Genomic DNA, 14,574 nt, shown 5'->3' on the forward strand with positions numbered 1-14,574 from the left:
GTGGAAAACATATTTTAATCCTTGGGGTTGTCTGTATCGAGAGCAATGTTTTCAAAAATAATGGCGGTCCACCGTTGATGACTTGATTTTGTTATACTTTATTTAGTGTTAAGACATCTAACAATGATACTATATAATATAACATTTTCGTTTTAAAATTGTTACACTGCATACTGTACGGTGAGTTAAAATCAGTGTGGATCTGAAAAATAAATCTCACACAAAAGCAAGCGATAAATATAGGTACCTACCGCAAAGAAATTACTTGCAGTTAATCACATTAATTAACTTTAGTAACCTTTTCAACTGGATTTTCGCATAATTTGCAAACCGGCTAACTGCACTTTTAACCAAACATTAGATTTTGTTATAAAGCATGTTTTATGTACTCACACAAAATTTCAAACTCCTAAACAGACAACTGCAGGTGCCAAATTTCCAATATCATAAATGGAACAACTCAGCTATTTATATAATTTTTCTTTATATATAAAAGGGAAGCTAAAATAATTTATTAATTCATAGTGCAACTTATTTGTAAAAAAAAATCAAGTGTTATTTTGGAATTGTTAAATTTCGCTCGATAGTTAAATTATTAAGTTTTTTCTCCATCCTGAACAATTTTCCCAAATGGAGTTAGCCGGTTTGCAGATTAAGTAGTCGATATGACATATTTTTGGTAAATTTATTGGAAGCACAAAATTGATATTATGTTTAATTATAAAAGTTTGAACCTTTAATTTGTCACTATAAACCGAGAAAAGAAACTGCTATGGTAATCTTTATAAACCGAATGATCAAAGAACACTTTGAATAGGTTGAATTAACCAAACGAAAGAGTTAATATAACTTAGTAAACATATTGTATTCGTATCTAGACATAATCAATTTTGCACCTATTACACAATTGACCACATGTAAAAGCTTTGTCTACGATGACAATTCTATCTCTTGAAGAAGGATTTCTTCTGAATCAGTATTTTATTTGTACAGGACTTAGGAAATACGTTTCTAACCAGTCTTTGATACCTATTTTCGCATTTTAGATATGCAAAGCTGTCGCGTCAGGAAACTGGATCGAGAGACGAGACGAATCTGGAAGCCCTTACCTGCAGCAAGGAGATCAGTGGATTGGATATGATGACGTGGAATCCCTTCTGAAAAAGGTGATAACCTAGTAAAGTCTGCTGAACTGTGTCTATTTGGAATTAGGAATATCAGTCAGCGATGTCATCTTCTAAATGCTAAAATCCACTTCCGAGTGGTGAGTTTAGGTGAACGCTGAAGATTATTATAATAGAGTATGTATGTTTGATGAACTCTACGTTTAGTTCTACTCACTGTGTATTGATTGATACTATTGTTTATATATTATACTTTTATGAATATCTATAAAGTATAATATTCTATCTAAGTTAGAATTATTTTATACGGACATTTATTTATAACGTCCGTATAAAATCCATCCTGCATGGATTTACTTGCACCGAAAGTGTTTTTTTTTTTAAACTATCGCGATAATAACTGTTTACACATAACCCATCTCGTTCTTTATAAGGCTGGTTCGGACTGGTCGAGTAATTTCGTCGAGTGGCGAGTAATTTAGTAACTAAACGTGTATGAACAGTCAAATTTAGTCGCGTAATTTAGTAAAATCATTTAGTCAAGTCGATCCATTTTATTCTATTTTTTCAGTCGAGTAGCGATCCCCACCACATCTCACTAAATACTAAACAAGTCACAAGACAAGTCTGAACACGTTATTTTTAGTCAAGTTCATTAGTTGTTGTAGAATTTCTTTCTCCAATTCTTCTAATATAATATGAAGTTATTAACTTTTTTTTTTAATTATAAAAATTTCAATAAAAAGAATGTTATATTTTTAAATCTTGTGATTTATCCGTTGAATAAAAAAAAATAGTTAATTTTTGCCTTTTTACGCTGTGCATGTCACTTACTGGGTTCGGACACTTTTCAGTAACTAAATCACTAAATCACTCGCCACTCGACCAGTCCGAACCAGCCTTAAATTGTATAGTGCTATTTTAAAGGTCGTGAAAATCGGTTAACGTCAAAATGAGTCTCTGAGCGATGTTGTTTGCTTTATTTCCGACAGGTTCGCCTTTATTTTTCTACTGCGCTGGCGCAGATATCTCACAATCCAATTTAGTGTTGCGTGAAAATTCAGAAGCTTCTGAACTTTTTTGAACCATGCATGCAATCTTACAACTTGCATGATAATACGTGTTTACATGTGCATTTTTTTGTTAAGGCCGCGATAATACGTACTGTCAGCAGTAAATCCATTTACGTGTATACGGAGTATAATAATGTATCGAATTATCTACTCCCATATTAATTATTATTTTCTCCCGCGATGATACCAGATGAAGTACTTGGTGATCTCCGGATTGAGTGGTGGAGCAGTGTGGTCGGTGGATATGGACGACTCCCGAGGTGACTGCGGGAAACCATTCCCTCTGGTGACTGCCATCGCCAAGGTTCTTACAGGGAAACAAGTTCAAGTCGTGGAATCGGTCACAGGTATAAATTATTTAATATTAACACGTCATTATATTGTATTACTGTTGTAATACATGTTATTATTATTTTTTGCATTGTTGTAAATTGATTTAGATATATGAAGAGTTTGTAATAATAACTGAGAGAACCAAATTAAGAAAAATCTGCTATGTACTGGTTGTGGTAATAAAGTGAAAGGTAGTTAGAAACGGTGGTGCAGTAAGACTGGAATTAGAAAATATCTATTAAGGGCGGACCTAACCGAATTTTTTTTTGAATGGTACATGTTCAAACACGCGCAATAACATTATTTTACTCCCTACTTCAATTATAGTTTGTCAATATATGGCTACGGCCGTATGTTGTAGCTTAACCACATGGGAATGCCAAAAGTAATGGCGTATTTCAAAAAAACACTACCTTATTCTTAGGTCAATAATTATTATAAAGCAATCATTATTCATAGGATGTTTATGACACTTGAATGGTCAAAAAAATAGCGTATAATTTGTATCTTTATAATTATTTTCAAATGTGTTAATCTTGCCCATTTTTTGAATAATAAAATGCCTAATTCTTGTCAAATTTGGGATCACAGAGATTATCAATATAAATTTTTATTGTAAATATTTCACTATAATAATTTCGATATAAATTATACTGATGGTTTTATAAATGCGTTTAAAAATTAATAAATGTAAAAAATCTTAACACCACTGCACATTTATGTACTGAAATATGACTATATTCTAAAACATTAGAGCGAGAGGTTTAAAAGAATACTATTTTATGTAATAAAAATACTTTATGCAGTCATCACATGTTTAAAATAAATATAAAGGATAATGAGGCTTCAAAATTATATAAATTGATTATCTACAACGTTTAAGGTATGTCCAGGATCATGCTTTGAAAATAGAACAAAAGCTCCATTTTGACCTACGCTGAGCATGTCCCCCCTTAAGAAATTATATCGAAAAAAGCATTTTAAATAATTAAGTACACACTAAAAAGGTTTCAAATAGTGCAGGCATCCATATCCATTCATATTATGTAAACTGTTACTGGGTGTCTTACGTGGGCGAAGTCGGCGAAGCGTTGAGCGGCGCGCGCAACTCAAACGTATAACCGTGTGTGAAAATGTTCGTAGACAAAGTATTTTTTTGGTTATAGGTTTATACGGTTATACGTTTGAGTTGCGCGCGCCGCTCAACGCGCTTACCTAAGACGAGACGAGTAACAATACGCAATAAACGATTCATATATGTATGTGATAAAAACTAAAAGGGTAAATGTTAATATTGTATTTTTTTTGGCAATCAGAACCATGCCGAAAAGAAGAAGAGGGTCTCTCATCAGATCCCTCAAATTGCGCGGTCTACTTTGTCTGCCAAAGTGGAGTCCGACGCAAGATGACCTGCTCGCCGGGAACTCTCTACGATCCAGATGCAGCTACTTGTCGGTAAATAACTTTTGCTTACAACCTATCACAAATAAAATAAAATAACTTAATATAAATTCATTATTCTAACTTGTTATAAAATAATAATTTCCATGCATACGAAGTAGAAGGTAAAAGCGAAGGTCGGTAGTTTCCAAAATTTCTTATCTAAGGATGAACTAAACGCATTTTGAAGATAGTATTATCTATCTTCAGAGTCAGGGGGTGCTGGACCACTCGGTATTTTTTGCCCTCCTTCAAAATTAAAAAGTACCTATCTACGATTGAAAATATGTATATAAAATCTTTTTATATAGGTATTATTTTTTTAGCTGATACAAAAAACTTTTCTCGATTTCCTACCAGTTTCTAGTTTCGGATTAACTATAGTATCTGGTTACATGTAAATTATACGTAAAACATTTCACCGTGGCACAGTTCGCCGTGAGCTTTCTTATCGGAAAGAGATGCCCGTATACTATACGGTCTCCAATTTTGTAAGATTCAATATGAACATTAAATCAATTTTCATAGCTGATTTTGGCACAATTCATGAATTCAAGAATGAAAACCTAACCTAACCTAACAAATAATCCAGTATGTCGGCTATTTTCAAAATTTGTTTGCCGCTGGCTTCCTGTAAACAGACAAGAATTTTAAGAAAACCGTGTTTTATTTAGACATGAATTTTATGTCAGTAGGTACTATACGACCCAAAGAGGTTAGCCGGTCTTAAATATACGGCAATATATTTTCGATAAACATTTCACGGTGAAGTGTGATACGGCGAACTGCACACGCATAAGTTTCCGGACACGATAGTATCTGTGTGAAATCTCGCCAACCTTTATGGTACGCTCGGAGGTTTGAGGGCATCACTGTGCGTTGAAAACGTCTGGTGGTTAGCCCACTGACCGGTCGTTGCGTTGTTTTAGTTGTTTATTCGTTTTATTGAATCAAAAAAGCTTTTAGGTAAAAAAGCAGATTTTAATTCAGTGCGATAATTAGTAGGAATCGATTTTAAATGGCCAAGTAAATTTCAACTTAAATACTTGTGATTATTCGACCCAAACTCCCATTTAACTAGATTCTAGGACATAATTGATAATATTTTGATAATTAATATTAAGAAAATTAAATATTTTTTTGCAGAAAAATGGATCCTAAAAAGTGTCGACCAGGACAAACGAAATTCGGAAATCTTGTAGACCACCATCTCGTTGATCCCTTTGCATTGCAATCCTCTGACGAACTAAGACTGACAAATGAAGGTATTTATATATATTAATTCAGATAAGTTTCATTCAGAAATAATGGAGTAAGAAGCTAATAGACAACGGTTATTGTAATATATATATTGTTTTTTTACTTTGTATATATAATATTATTAGGTATATTTAAAATACTTACGTTGACCAAATGAATCTGTTCTGACTGACTCCAATAATACAATATGTCGTTGATGTAAGTATTTTTATTAATTCGGTCAATCTTTTTATAGAAAACAGTAGAGTGGTGTGCTACGTAACGAACTGGGCGTTCTACCGCAAGGAAGATGGACAATTCGTCCCTGAGAATTTGGACCAGCGACTCTGCACACACGTCGTCTACGCGTACGCCTCGCTTGATCCCGAGAAGCTCTTGGCGAAGGAGTTCGATCCTTGGGCAGACATCGAAAACAGTAAGTGAAATAACTCAACATATCTATATCGAATCGTAGTATAATATCTCAAATTAACAAATATTTCAATTGTCCCCGTGATAACAAAGATAATTAACCGTCAAACGTCGACAGAAAATATTAAATAAAAAGAAAGAATTCTTTTGATGTTTTAGACGAAACTAAGCTGGCATATTGTGTTGAGACTATAGCAGTACCTCTTTGATGAGAACTATTCATATTAATTAACATTTTTTTTATTCAACGAATAATTCACGAGATTTAAGAAAGTAACATTCCAATTATCGAACATACCTTGACATTTATGATTGAACATACATAATTTTGAAAACACTTTTGAGAGAATATATTATAACCAATAGAAAAAAATCATTTGAAAAAAGTAAGACACCCCCAAATAATTGGAATGTTACATTCTTAAATCTTGTGAATTATTCGTTGAATAAAAAATATAGTAAATTAAAAATTATGAGCAAGTTCAAGTAAGTTACAAGCCTTGGAGTGATCCGTGACGTCGATTAGTAATTAAAGTAATACTTACTTTGATTTAAAATACAAAACCCGATCGCCAATAAGTAGCTCATTTTGGGAAGCGCTTCAGTGAGTATTAAAAAAGCCAATAGTTAACATTTGTCGTAATTAAGTACCTATGACTCCTTTAGCATAGTGGACTATGTGCGTGGGCGCGATACCCGATAGATGCAGGTTCGATTCCTGCGGGGTGTCTTACTTTTTTCAAAAAGATTTTTTCTATTGGTTATATAATAATATATTTTCTCAGAAGTGTTTTCAAAATTATCTATGTTTAATATTCATATTATTTATCTGACAATGTGATTTTGTTTCTGTGCTGTATTCTACACTAGATGGCATCTGAGTGAATGAATTATCTCAGTAATAATCAACCATTAATTGTTTTATAGAATTATATGAGCGAGTAACCGCCCTGAAAGGCGTGAAGGTCCTTCTCGGGCTGGGTGGCTGGACAGACTCTGCAGGCGAGAAGTACTCGAAGATGGTGTCTACCGCGTCTTCCCGTAAAGCGTTCGTCTCTGCGCTGGTGCAATTCCTGCAGCGGTATGGTTTCCGCGGTCTGCACCTCGATTGGAACTATCCCAAATGTTGGCAGAGCAACTGTGCCAAAGGACCCGACAGTGATAAGCCCAATTTTGCCAAATTAGTTCAGGTAAGATAATAATTTTTAAATCAATTTTACCTCATGCCGAAGTACTCAATACACAATAGTGTAATTGACAACAAACATATTGGAAAAAAAACCTTCGTGTACCTATGTTATTATTACTATTGACCGAAGGTACTTGATGGAATTTGAATTTAAATTCTAATGGATTTAAGTTTTGTACTATTTCATTTGAGTCGTTTTTTGCGACCCGGGTTTCGCCTTTCGGCATCTTCAGGCACTGTGTACTTTTCATTGTTGTGGTTATTATTTTTGGTTACATGTAAATTGTACGTATTATATTTCACCGTAGCACAGTTCGCCATGAGCTTTCTTATCGGAAAGAGATGAAAAAATTACGCATTGTTCGTGGAGCATCGCAGACAATAATGTTCCAATTTTATTAGATCCTAACCTAACCTAACCTAACCTAACAAATAATCCAGTAAGTCGGCTATTTTCAAAATTTGTTTGCTGCTCACTTCATGTAAACCGACAAGAACCGTGTTTTATTTAGACATGAATTTTATGTCAATACTATACGACCCAAATAGGTTGGAAGGTCTTTAATATACGGCCATATATTTCCGATACAAAATTTCACGGAGAAGTGTGATACGGCGAACTGCATACGTACAAGTTTTCGGCCACGAATAATAATTATACCATGCCATAGTCTAGCTACAGCATGATTACGTTTTATATTACGAATGTAAACATCCTTTCTCAATGCAATGTTTGAATGGTTCGTTGTAGGAAATATCGTCAGAATTCAAGAGGCAAAGCCCTCAGATGGAGATAGGCGTGGCGATGTCAGGGTATAAGGAGGTGATCGATGTGGCGTACGACGTGGCTGCCATCGGCAAGGCCGCTGACTTCCTCTCCGCCATGACGTATGACTACCACGGCGGCTGGGAGACTATTGTTAGTCACGGCAGCCCACTCAACATGAGGCCTGGTGACCAATATCCTCAGTACACCATGGTAAGTAATTATTTAAAATTTAAATTATACCCACCATGATCAGCAGTGAAATTTTTTGCCAACTTTTTTTGATTTTTGGTAGGTACCGACATAATATAAATTTATAAAAATTATAATGTAATTTAATTCGCGATTTCTTGATCAATGATTGAATAGCCTCTTGAGTACCTGTCTATAAGTATACAAAGTTTTATAATTATACTTCTTTTCCCTATCTTATAATTCCATTAAGTTTGAAAGGTTAATGGAGATTTTCTATATACTAACCCTTTTCTTTAAATTAATTGAGGCAAAATGTATTTTTCCTAATAAATAATCACAAAAATGAAAGGGATTGTAACTTACACTTACTACAAAATATTGTATGTTGTACACACAGGATTACGCGATCAAATACCTGATTTCGAAAGGTGCTCCAGCATCAAAACTACTTCTGGGTCTTCCATTCTACGGGCAATCCTTTACGCTGAGTGGAGCAGCTTTCACTCCTGGATCGGCAGCTGCCGGACCCGGTCAGGGAGGAGATTTTACCAGACAACCTGGCATGTTGGCCTACTATGAAATATGTCAAAGAGGTAGGTTGAAGTTTTATCATTATTTTTTTTAAATCATAGTCAGATATTCAGTGACGTCCCTAGACAAAATGCCGCCCCTAGGCAGTGCCAAAATGCCGCCACATTTTTTTATACAGTATTTTTTATCATCCTTTCATGACTCCAATATCTAAGAATTGTGTTGTATGGATACATTACTAACAAGATATAAGGTATCTACCAATACTACTAAATCTAACTTAATTCCATCTCTGTTTCAATAGACAATATTGCGAGTCAACGGTTTCAGATAGGTACATTTAAAAAATACACCTGACAACTTCCATAACTGGCGAGTGACTGTGAAGAACGTGACGTCCAAGGACAATGGAAGTAAACTAGACATCGCGAACCCGACAAAAAAATAAAGTCCCGTTGAAAATTGTATAGTACTTATCTAATTAATAGATATATTTTGTTTCCAACCAGTGAGCTGATTTTTTTAATGGAAAGATATTTCCGTAAATGCTAAGTTTATTTAGCTTTCTATATATTATATACCTAATGATTCTCCTCGATTTGCCGCCCTTTGAGTAACTGCCGCCCCCAAGCGACGCTCAATCTGCCTACCCCCACGGGACGTCACTGCAGATATTAAATTTGATGTCACTTGTTATTCATGGTAATAGGAAATAGTGTGATCGTCAATATTTCCTGGCAATCTTAATTCACAATGATAGATTAATTTATTTCGGTGGCTATTTTCTTCAGGCAATAATGAAATTTCAACGAAGCCACTCGTAATGTTATTCCCATAATGTCTGGGCGGCAATAACCGGGCGGTTTTGTCAGGGTGCCGTAAATAACTGTTTTGATGGATAATACCGTTTATAGTGAAGAGCCAGGGGCGGCTCTACCTTAAGGGTTCGTAGGGACCATCCCCACATCGTTATCATGTCAAAAATACACATCCAATATTTTTATCATTGTCATAATATACATACTTAATTATATTATGATTAAATGAACTATTTAATTTATTTTATCCATCTAAACTCGTCACGATTTTATAGAGATATTGAAATAATTAATTCAATTAAATACGCCCTATTTCATGGTAACGCCTATGTACAAATTAAGAAAGCTATGGCGTCTATTTTTTGCTGACCGGGGGTCACTCAGTCCCATCCCGTTGCCGTGGTACAAATCTCGTTCTATAAAAGATGTTAATGCATTAGCATTAGTATGCGGATACTGGGAACCCCTGAGTGAGTAAAATGCTTGCTATATGTCGTTGTTCAAAACTGATAATGGTAAATATTAAAAAAATATTATAACGACTCAGATAATCATATTATTTATTCTGAAAAATTACTCATTTCCTCATCAATAAAATCATATTATTATAAGTTGCTTAGTACATAATGTATATTATGTGAAAGTATGTAGGTATGTATATTTATTAATTAATGGCTAAACCCTACCACCTAGAAAGTCTTCGAGCCGCCTCTGTGAAGAGCATACCTAATATCAAAAGTCACCGCACGCTGCTGGTATATTCCTACACCACGAACGTCATGATAATATGAAAAATATCGACAACTTGCTACTGTAAACTGTCCCAGTTAGCAGATATATAGGACGATAAACGCATATTAACGTGAAATGTATACCTATTCTATTTTATTTTTAGTAAAAACACTTAGATGGCAGACTGGAGAGCAAGATGGAGCCGGACCATATGCATACAACCGAGACCAATGGGTTGGATATGAAGATCCTGCTTCCATAACTAAAAAGGTAAACTCAAACAACTAAAATGGTGAAAGTAATTCTATTGAATATTGGCGTTTAGTCGTTACGTCGAGGAATTTATAAAAAAATAATATTTCGTTTCGTCCACCAGGTGCAATACGGCATGAGCCTCGGCTTGGGTGGAGTCACTGCGTGGACGGTCGACCTGGACGACTTCAACAATGCGTGCTGCATGGAATCCTTCCCTCTCCTGAAGGCCGCTTCACGCGCACTTGGTCGGGCGGTGCCTGACAAGCCAAGCTCACCATGCGAACGACCTGCAGCGCCGATCACGCCAATTCCGCCAGTCCTCACCACTGTCTTCGAATCAGGTACCCATGTTTACATTTTAAACGTATCATATTATTAAAGGGAATGGGACAACTGGGCGCCAGGATTATTGGACGCCATTATCGAATCAAACAAATAGACGTTCATTACGATTTTATACAGAAAGTAGACAAGGAATTTTGATCAGTTTCTATATTTAGTAGATTTCATTGATTTTGCTCTTAATATAATGTTATTTTTATTGCGAATTGAGAATTATCATGCCTGAAGCTTTATATAAAAATAAAAGAACTCTCTTCTCGTGGGAACTTAAACATATGCACAATTAAATCATTATCTACGTGTGCATATTTAAATTCTCACCAAGTATTAAATAATAATATTAAATATATAGTTTAAAAGTACCAACCTATAATTTTTAAATGTCATTCGATTGCGTGGCGCCCAGTTGTCCCGGCGCCGAAACGTCGAAGGACCTTATTAAACGATTATTGTAAAGAACTTTAAGACGTTATGCTTGGACTTTTAGATGTCATATTATATTTGTACCTGCACCACTTTTACAAGTCGAGTATAGACTCAAAATTTAAGGTACAAACTTATTTAAGATGTCAAAAGTTTACCTACTCACGGACGGCACAATAATTAAATTCACGTTATCCGTGGCATTGCCTTTTTAGTACTATATCATGTAGGTACTAACGAAATTATTTGGTTCACATTATTTTAATCAGTGAAATAATCGGTAAATATTGAATATTTGCGTTTAATATTCCATTGCTGGGAAATTCGACTGAATACGTGCTATCTTTTAAATAATCAATACTGTAATGTTTTTTTTATTTAAATTCTAGGAGCCCCAACAACTCAATCATCCACAACTCCATGGTGGGTCCCAACGACCTCCTCTATCACTCAATCGCCTCCCCCATCGACTCAGCAGACGTGGTGGACCACCAAGCGACCGCCGGCGACGACACCAGCCACGACGCAACAAACGTGGTGGCCACCAGCAGCTACCACAAAACCCACTACCACTACCACGACGACTACGACCACAACAACTACTGCCAAGCCCACACCGGTTTGGAGCCCTGTGCCAACCACTTCACAACGTATGTATTTCGATTGACTTGGTTAACAGCTATTTAATATACTTGTTTTAAAAAATATTTTGCATGTTAAGATGACAAGGCCGGAATTATTTTAAGTAATTATCAAATTATTTCCAATAGGTATATTATCTTTCTTTAAAAAAAAGTGGGTCGTAAAAAAAGCACTCCGAAACATTGCTTAAACGTTCATTAACATATTAAAATTCATTTTAACCACAATGTTGTATTGATATTGGAAATGAATGCCAAAAAATATTCTCAAAAGCAATAGATACCTAACCAAAAATCTTTCAAATCAAAACCAATAATATTTAAGAGTAGATAGGAAAATGTGTTAAATTCACTTAAGGCTAAATGACATTGAGCGAGTTTACAAGCTACTAAGCTAACTAGCGGATTTTAAATAATCTACGAGAAAAGTTGAGAGCCGGGCTACTTTACTCGCTACTCGCTGGCGTGTGGGTTTGTTAGCTAGTGAACTAGCCATGTGTCATCATAGTTGCTAGTGAACTAGCTGCGAGTATGAGCAAATTAAAGAAACAACACATGGTTTCAACTAGCTAGCTTGTTGGCTAGTGAGCGAGTGGAAAGTTTTGTGTGTCATCATCACTATCGCACTAGCTGACTCACCCGCTTTTAAACTCGCTGGCTATCAGCTTGTAAATTCGCTCAATGTAATTGAGGCTTTACTGGACAATGTATTTTTTGGTCCACAATTGGAATTCTAATAATATTCTTTTCCTCTTAAAGTATCATTAATTTCGAAATATGTTAACAATTTAAAAAATATAATATTATTATTTATTATTATTATTTTATACTAATATTATTGTATGACTAATCCAATTCCAGCATCGAAAGACACCTGCGTATCTGGATCTTACAGCCCAGATCCTGAAGACTGTGGATCGTACCTGGTGTGCTCTGACGGAGACAGTCGAAAGAGGGAGTGTGCTCCAGGACTTCACTGGAATGCCGCCGCTGGTCTCTGCGACTGGCCATCCTCAGCGCATTGCTCTATATCCGCAGGTAATGCTACAGTTTCAATTCAGATTTAATTCAGACTCAATTCAATTCAAATTTATTTCGTGAACATTACAAAAAATTATAAATTTAAGACGTTCCCAACATGACATTTAAAACAAAGAAATAGTGTAAAGAAGAAATAAATATAAGCAGTAGGTATCACAAAAAAAACACTATGAAAAGTAAAGTAAAAAGTACAAAAATTATAAATTATAAAGCATGGAAGCACACCAAATGAGTAGACTGAAAAAAGTGGACCCTATTTTAATAATTCATAAAACAACGTCCACCTATACTCATCCACACGTAGGTGGAACATAAATCAACATCCGAAGCGATTTGGTTGAACAGAGTTATTGCCCTCCCAATTGGCATCACTAATGGCAGGTTAATTCTGCTCCTCGGGAGAACAAACAACTGATGCTCCTGATTTCTAAGATATTTATCAGGGACACACAAGTCATTATTACCAAGAATGACAGAGTTCTCATTTACACCACGTATAATTTTATTCGAAAAAAATACGTGGCCAAATTATTGATATCTTCTAGCATTTAAACTACAGTATGTAAGTATACTTAGAGAAAGTCAGTTGGATAAAGCCACTGCCACGCTTGATCATAGCCGTGCGTATATTTACATTTAAAGGCATGATATCAATGTTATTGGTTATTCTTTGATAATAATTTTATATATTTTACTATTCAGATGCACCAGTCACCGTCACCACTCCAAAGCCTGTCGTCACCTGGACGACAACGCAGACAACACGAAGGCCTTCCACTCACCGACCCATCGTCGCCGAAGAGAAGCCCACATCAAGACCGACATACAAACCACCGACGTGGCCTACCAAGCCGAGTCGCCCTACCGTCGCAAGACCTACAAGGCCAACATACAGCGATCCTACTCCGAAACCAGAAAAGGTAAAACACAATTCCTGAACAAAAACGAACCGAAGTGCGAGTGAGTAAGCATTCGGCACACTCATATTTCCACACTATGCGTTAGAGTAATATAGAATTTCTACGGCTGAATTAAATATTTTTTATAAACGTCGCCAGTAAAAATGGATTTGACTGATTGATTAGATTCATTTAAAAACTGCGATCACGTGTTGCTGAAATTTATTGTTTTTCGTAAAAAATAAAGTTAGCGGTAATTATTTTTAATTGTTTTAGTAGACCATATGGTTAACTATGTTACGTTTAAATTTGGTAGCCGTACTGAGAAGCAACACGATGGTAAACGTTTCATAGTTAAGTTAATAATAATAACATCGAGGTTCTACTGTGCGTTATACGCGAGAAACACGGCTTCATTTTGCCGAAAAATAGGCGCTCTCTATATATCATTATTCATTACTCTGAGGTAAAAGATTATGCTGCTTTCAATGATAATAGAATTATACATAATTTGAAATATCGATATAGGTGTACTCAGTATGTTAGTTCAATGTAAATAATGTTAGGTATATTCTCAAATATTGGGAATTATTCGGTGAATAATAAAATAGTTAGATAATAGAATACTTTGAGAATAATATACAAATACGCTGAAGAAAACCTTCAATTGAAGAACATTGTCATTGGTGGTTTAATATATGCGTATATGGTATAAATTTTGTTTATGCGATAAACTACCACTGAATGTTAATTATACAGCAATGGTTATACCCCGTGTACACGTGCGTGGATTTTCTGCTGACAGTGAGTAATTTAGAAGCTTCCGAATTTTTTTGATGCATGCATGCAATCTTGCCAACTGCAGGATAATACAACATGTTTACAGTACATTTTCCTCCTCTGGGATTGCCCGCTTATGGAACTCGAACGAGCGGAGCTGTTTGCCAGAGTCCGTCCTCACACGGACCAATTGGACATGGAGATCTGATGATCTGGGAGCAACCGAGGCCAACTTTGCGGCATTCGAGAAATTTGCAGCGTCGTATGGGGAGCGGGATAGTCCCGACTCCTCTGTAGACTCATCCATTTCAATTCGTGACA

The 14,574-nt window shown here is 35.5% G+C and overlaps 1 protein-coding gene across 1 annotated transcript in view; it reads left to right on the forward strand.

Moving 5' to 3' along the window:
- The window catches only part of Cht10 (Chitinase 10), a 105,727-nt gene that overhangs the window by 62,744 nt on the left and 28,409 nt on the right, over positions 1 to 14,574 (forward strand). Inside the window, exons 12-24 of the mRNA XM_085957943.1 lie at positions 1,047 to 1,166; positions 2,388 to 2,544; positions 3,847 to 3,985; positions 5,117 to 5,235; positions 5,466 to 5,645; positions 6,569 to 6,831; positions 7,582 to 7,809; positions 8,189 to 8,384; positions 10,036 to 10,142; positions 10,249 to 10,468; positions 11,282 to 11,542; positions 12,395 to 12,571; positions 13,277 to 13,494. Coding sequence (XP_085814069.1) covers positions 1,047 to 1,166; positions 2,388 to 2,544; positions 3,847 to 3,985; positions 5,117 to 5,235; positions 5,466 to 5,645; positions 6,569 to 6,831; positions 7,582 to 7,809; positions 8,189 to 8,384; positions 10,036 to 10,142; positions 10,249 to 10,468; positions 11,282 to 11,542; positions 12,395 to 12,571; positions 13,277 to 13,494 — 2,385 coding nt within the window. The remainder of the gene's footprint in view (positions 1 to 1,046; positions 1,167 to 2,387; positions 2,545 to 3,846; positions 3,986 to 5,116; positions 5,236 to 5,465; positions 5,646 to 6,568; positions 6,832 to 7,581; positions 7,810 to 8,188; positions 8,385 to 10,035; positions 10,143 to 10,248; positions 10,469 to 11,281; positions 11,543 to 12,394; positions 12,572 to 13,276; positions 13,495 to 14,574) is intronic.

This window comes from Rhyacophila brunnea, unplaced genomic scaffold, assembly GCF_057557595.1.
Source record: "Rhyacophila brunnea isolate RB1 unplaced genomic scaffold, BYU_Rbru_1.0 scaffold_7, whole genome shotgun sequence".
Taxonomy (NCBI): domain Eukaryota; kingdom Metazoa; phylum Arthropoda; class Insecta; order Trichoptera; family Rhyacophilidae; genus Rhyacophila; species Rhyacophila brunnea.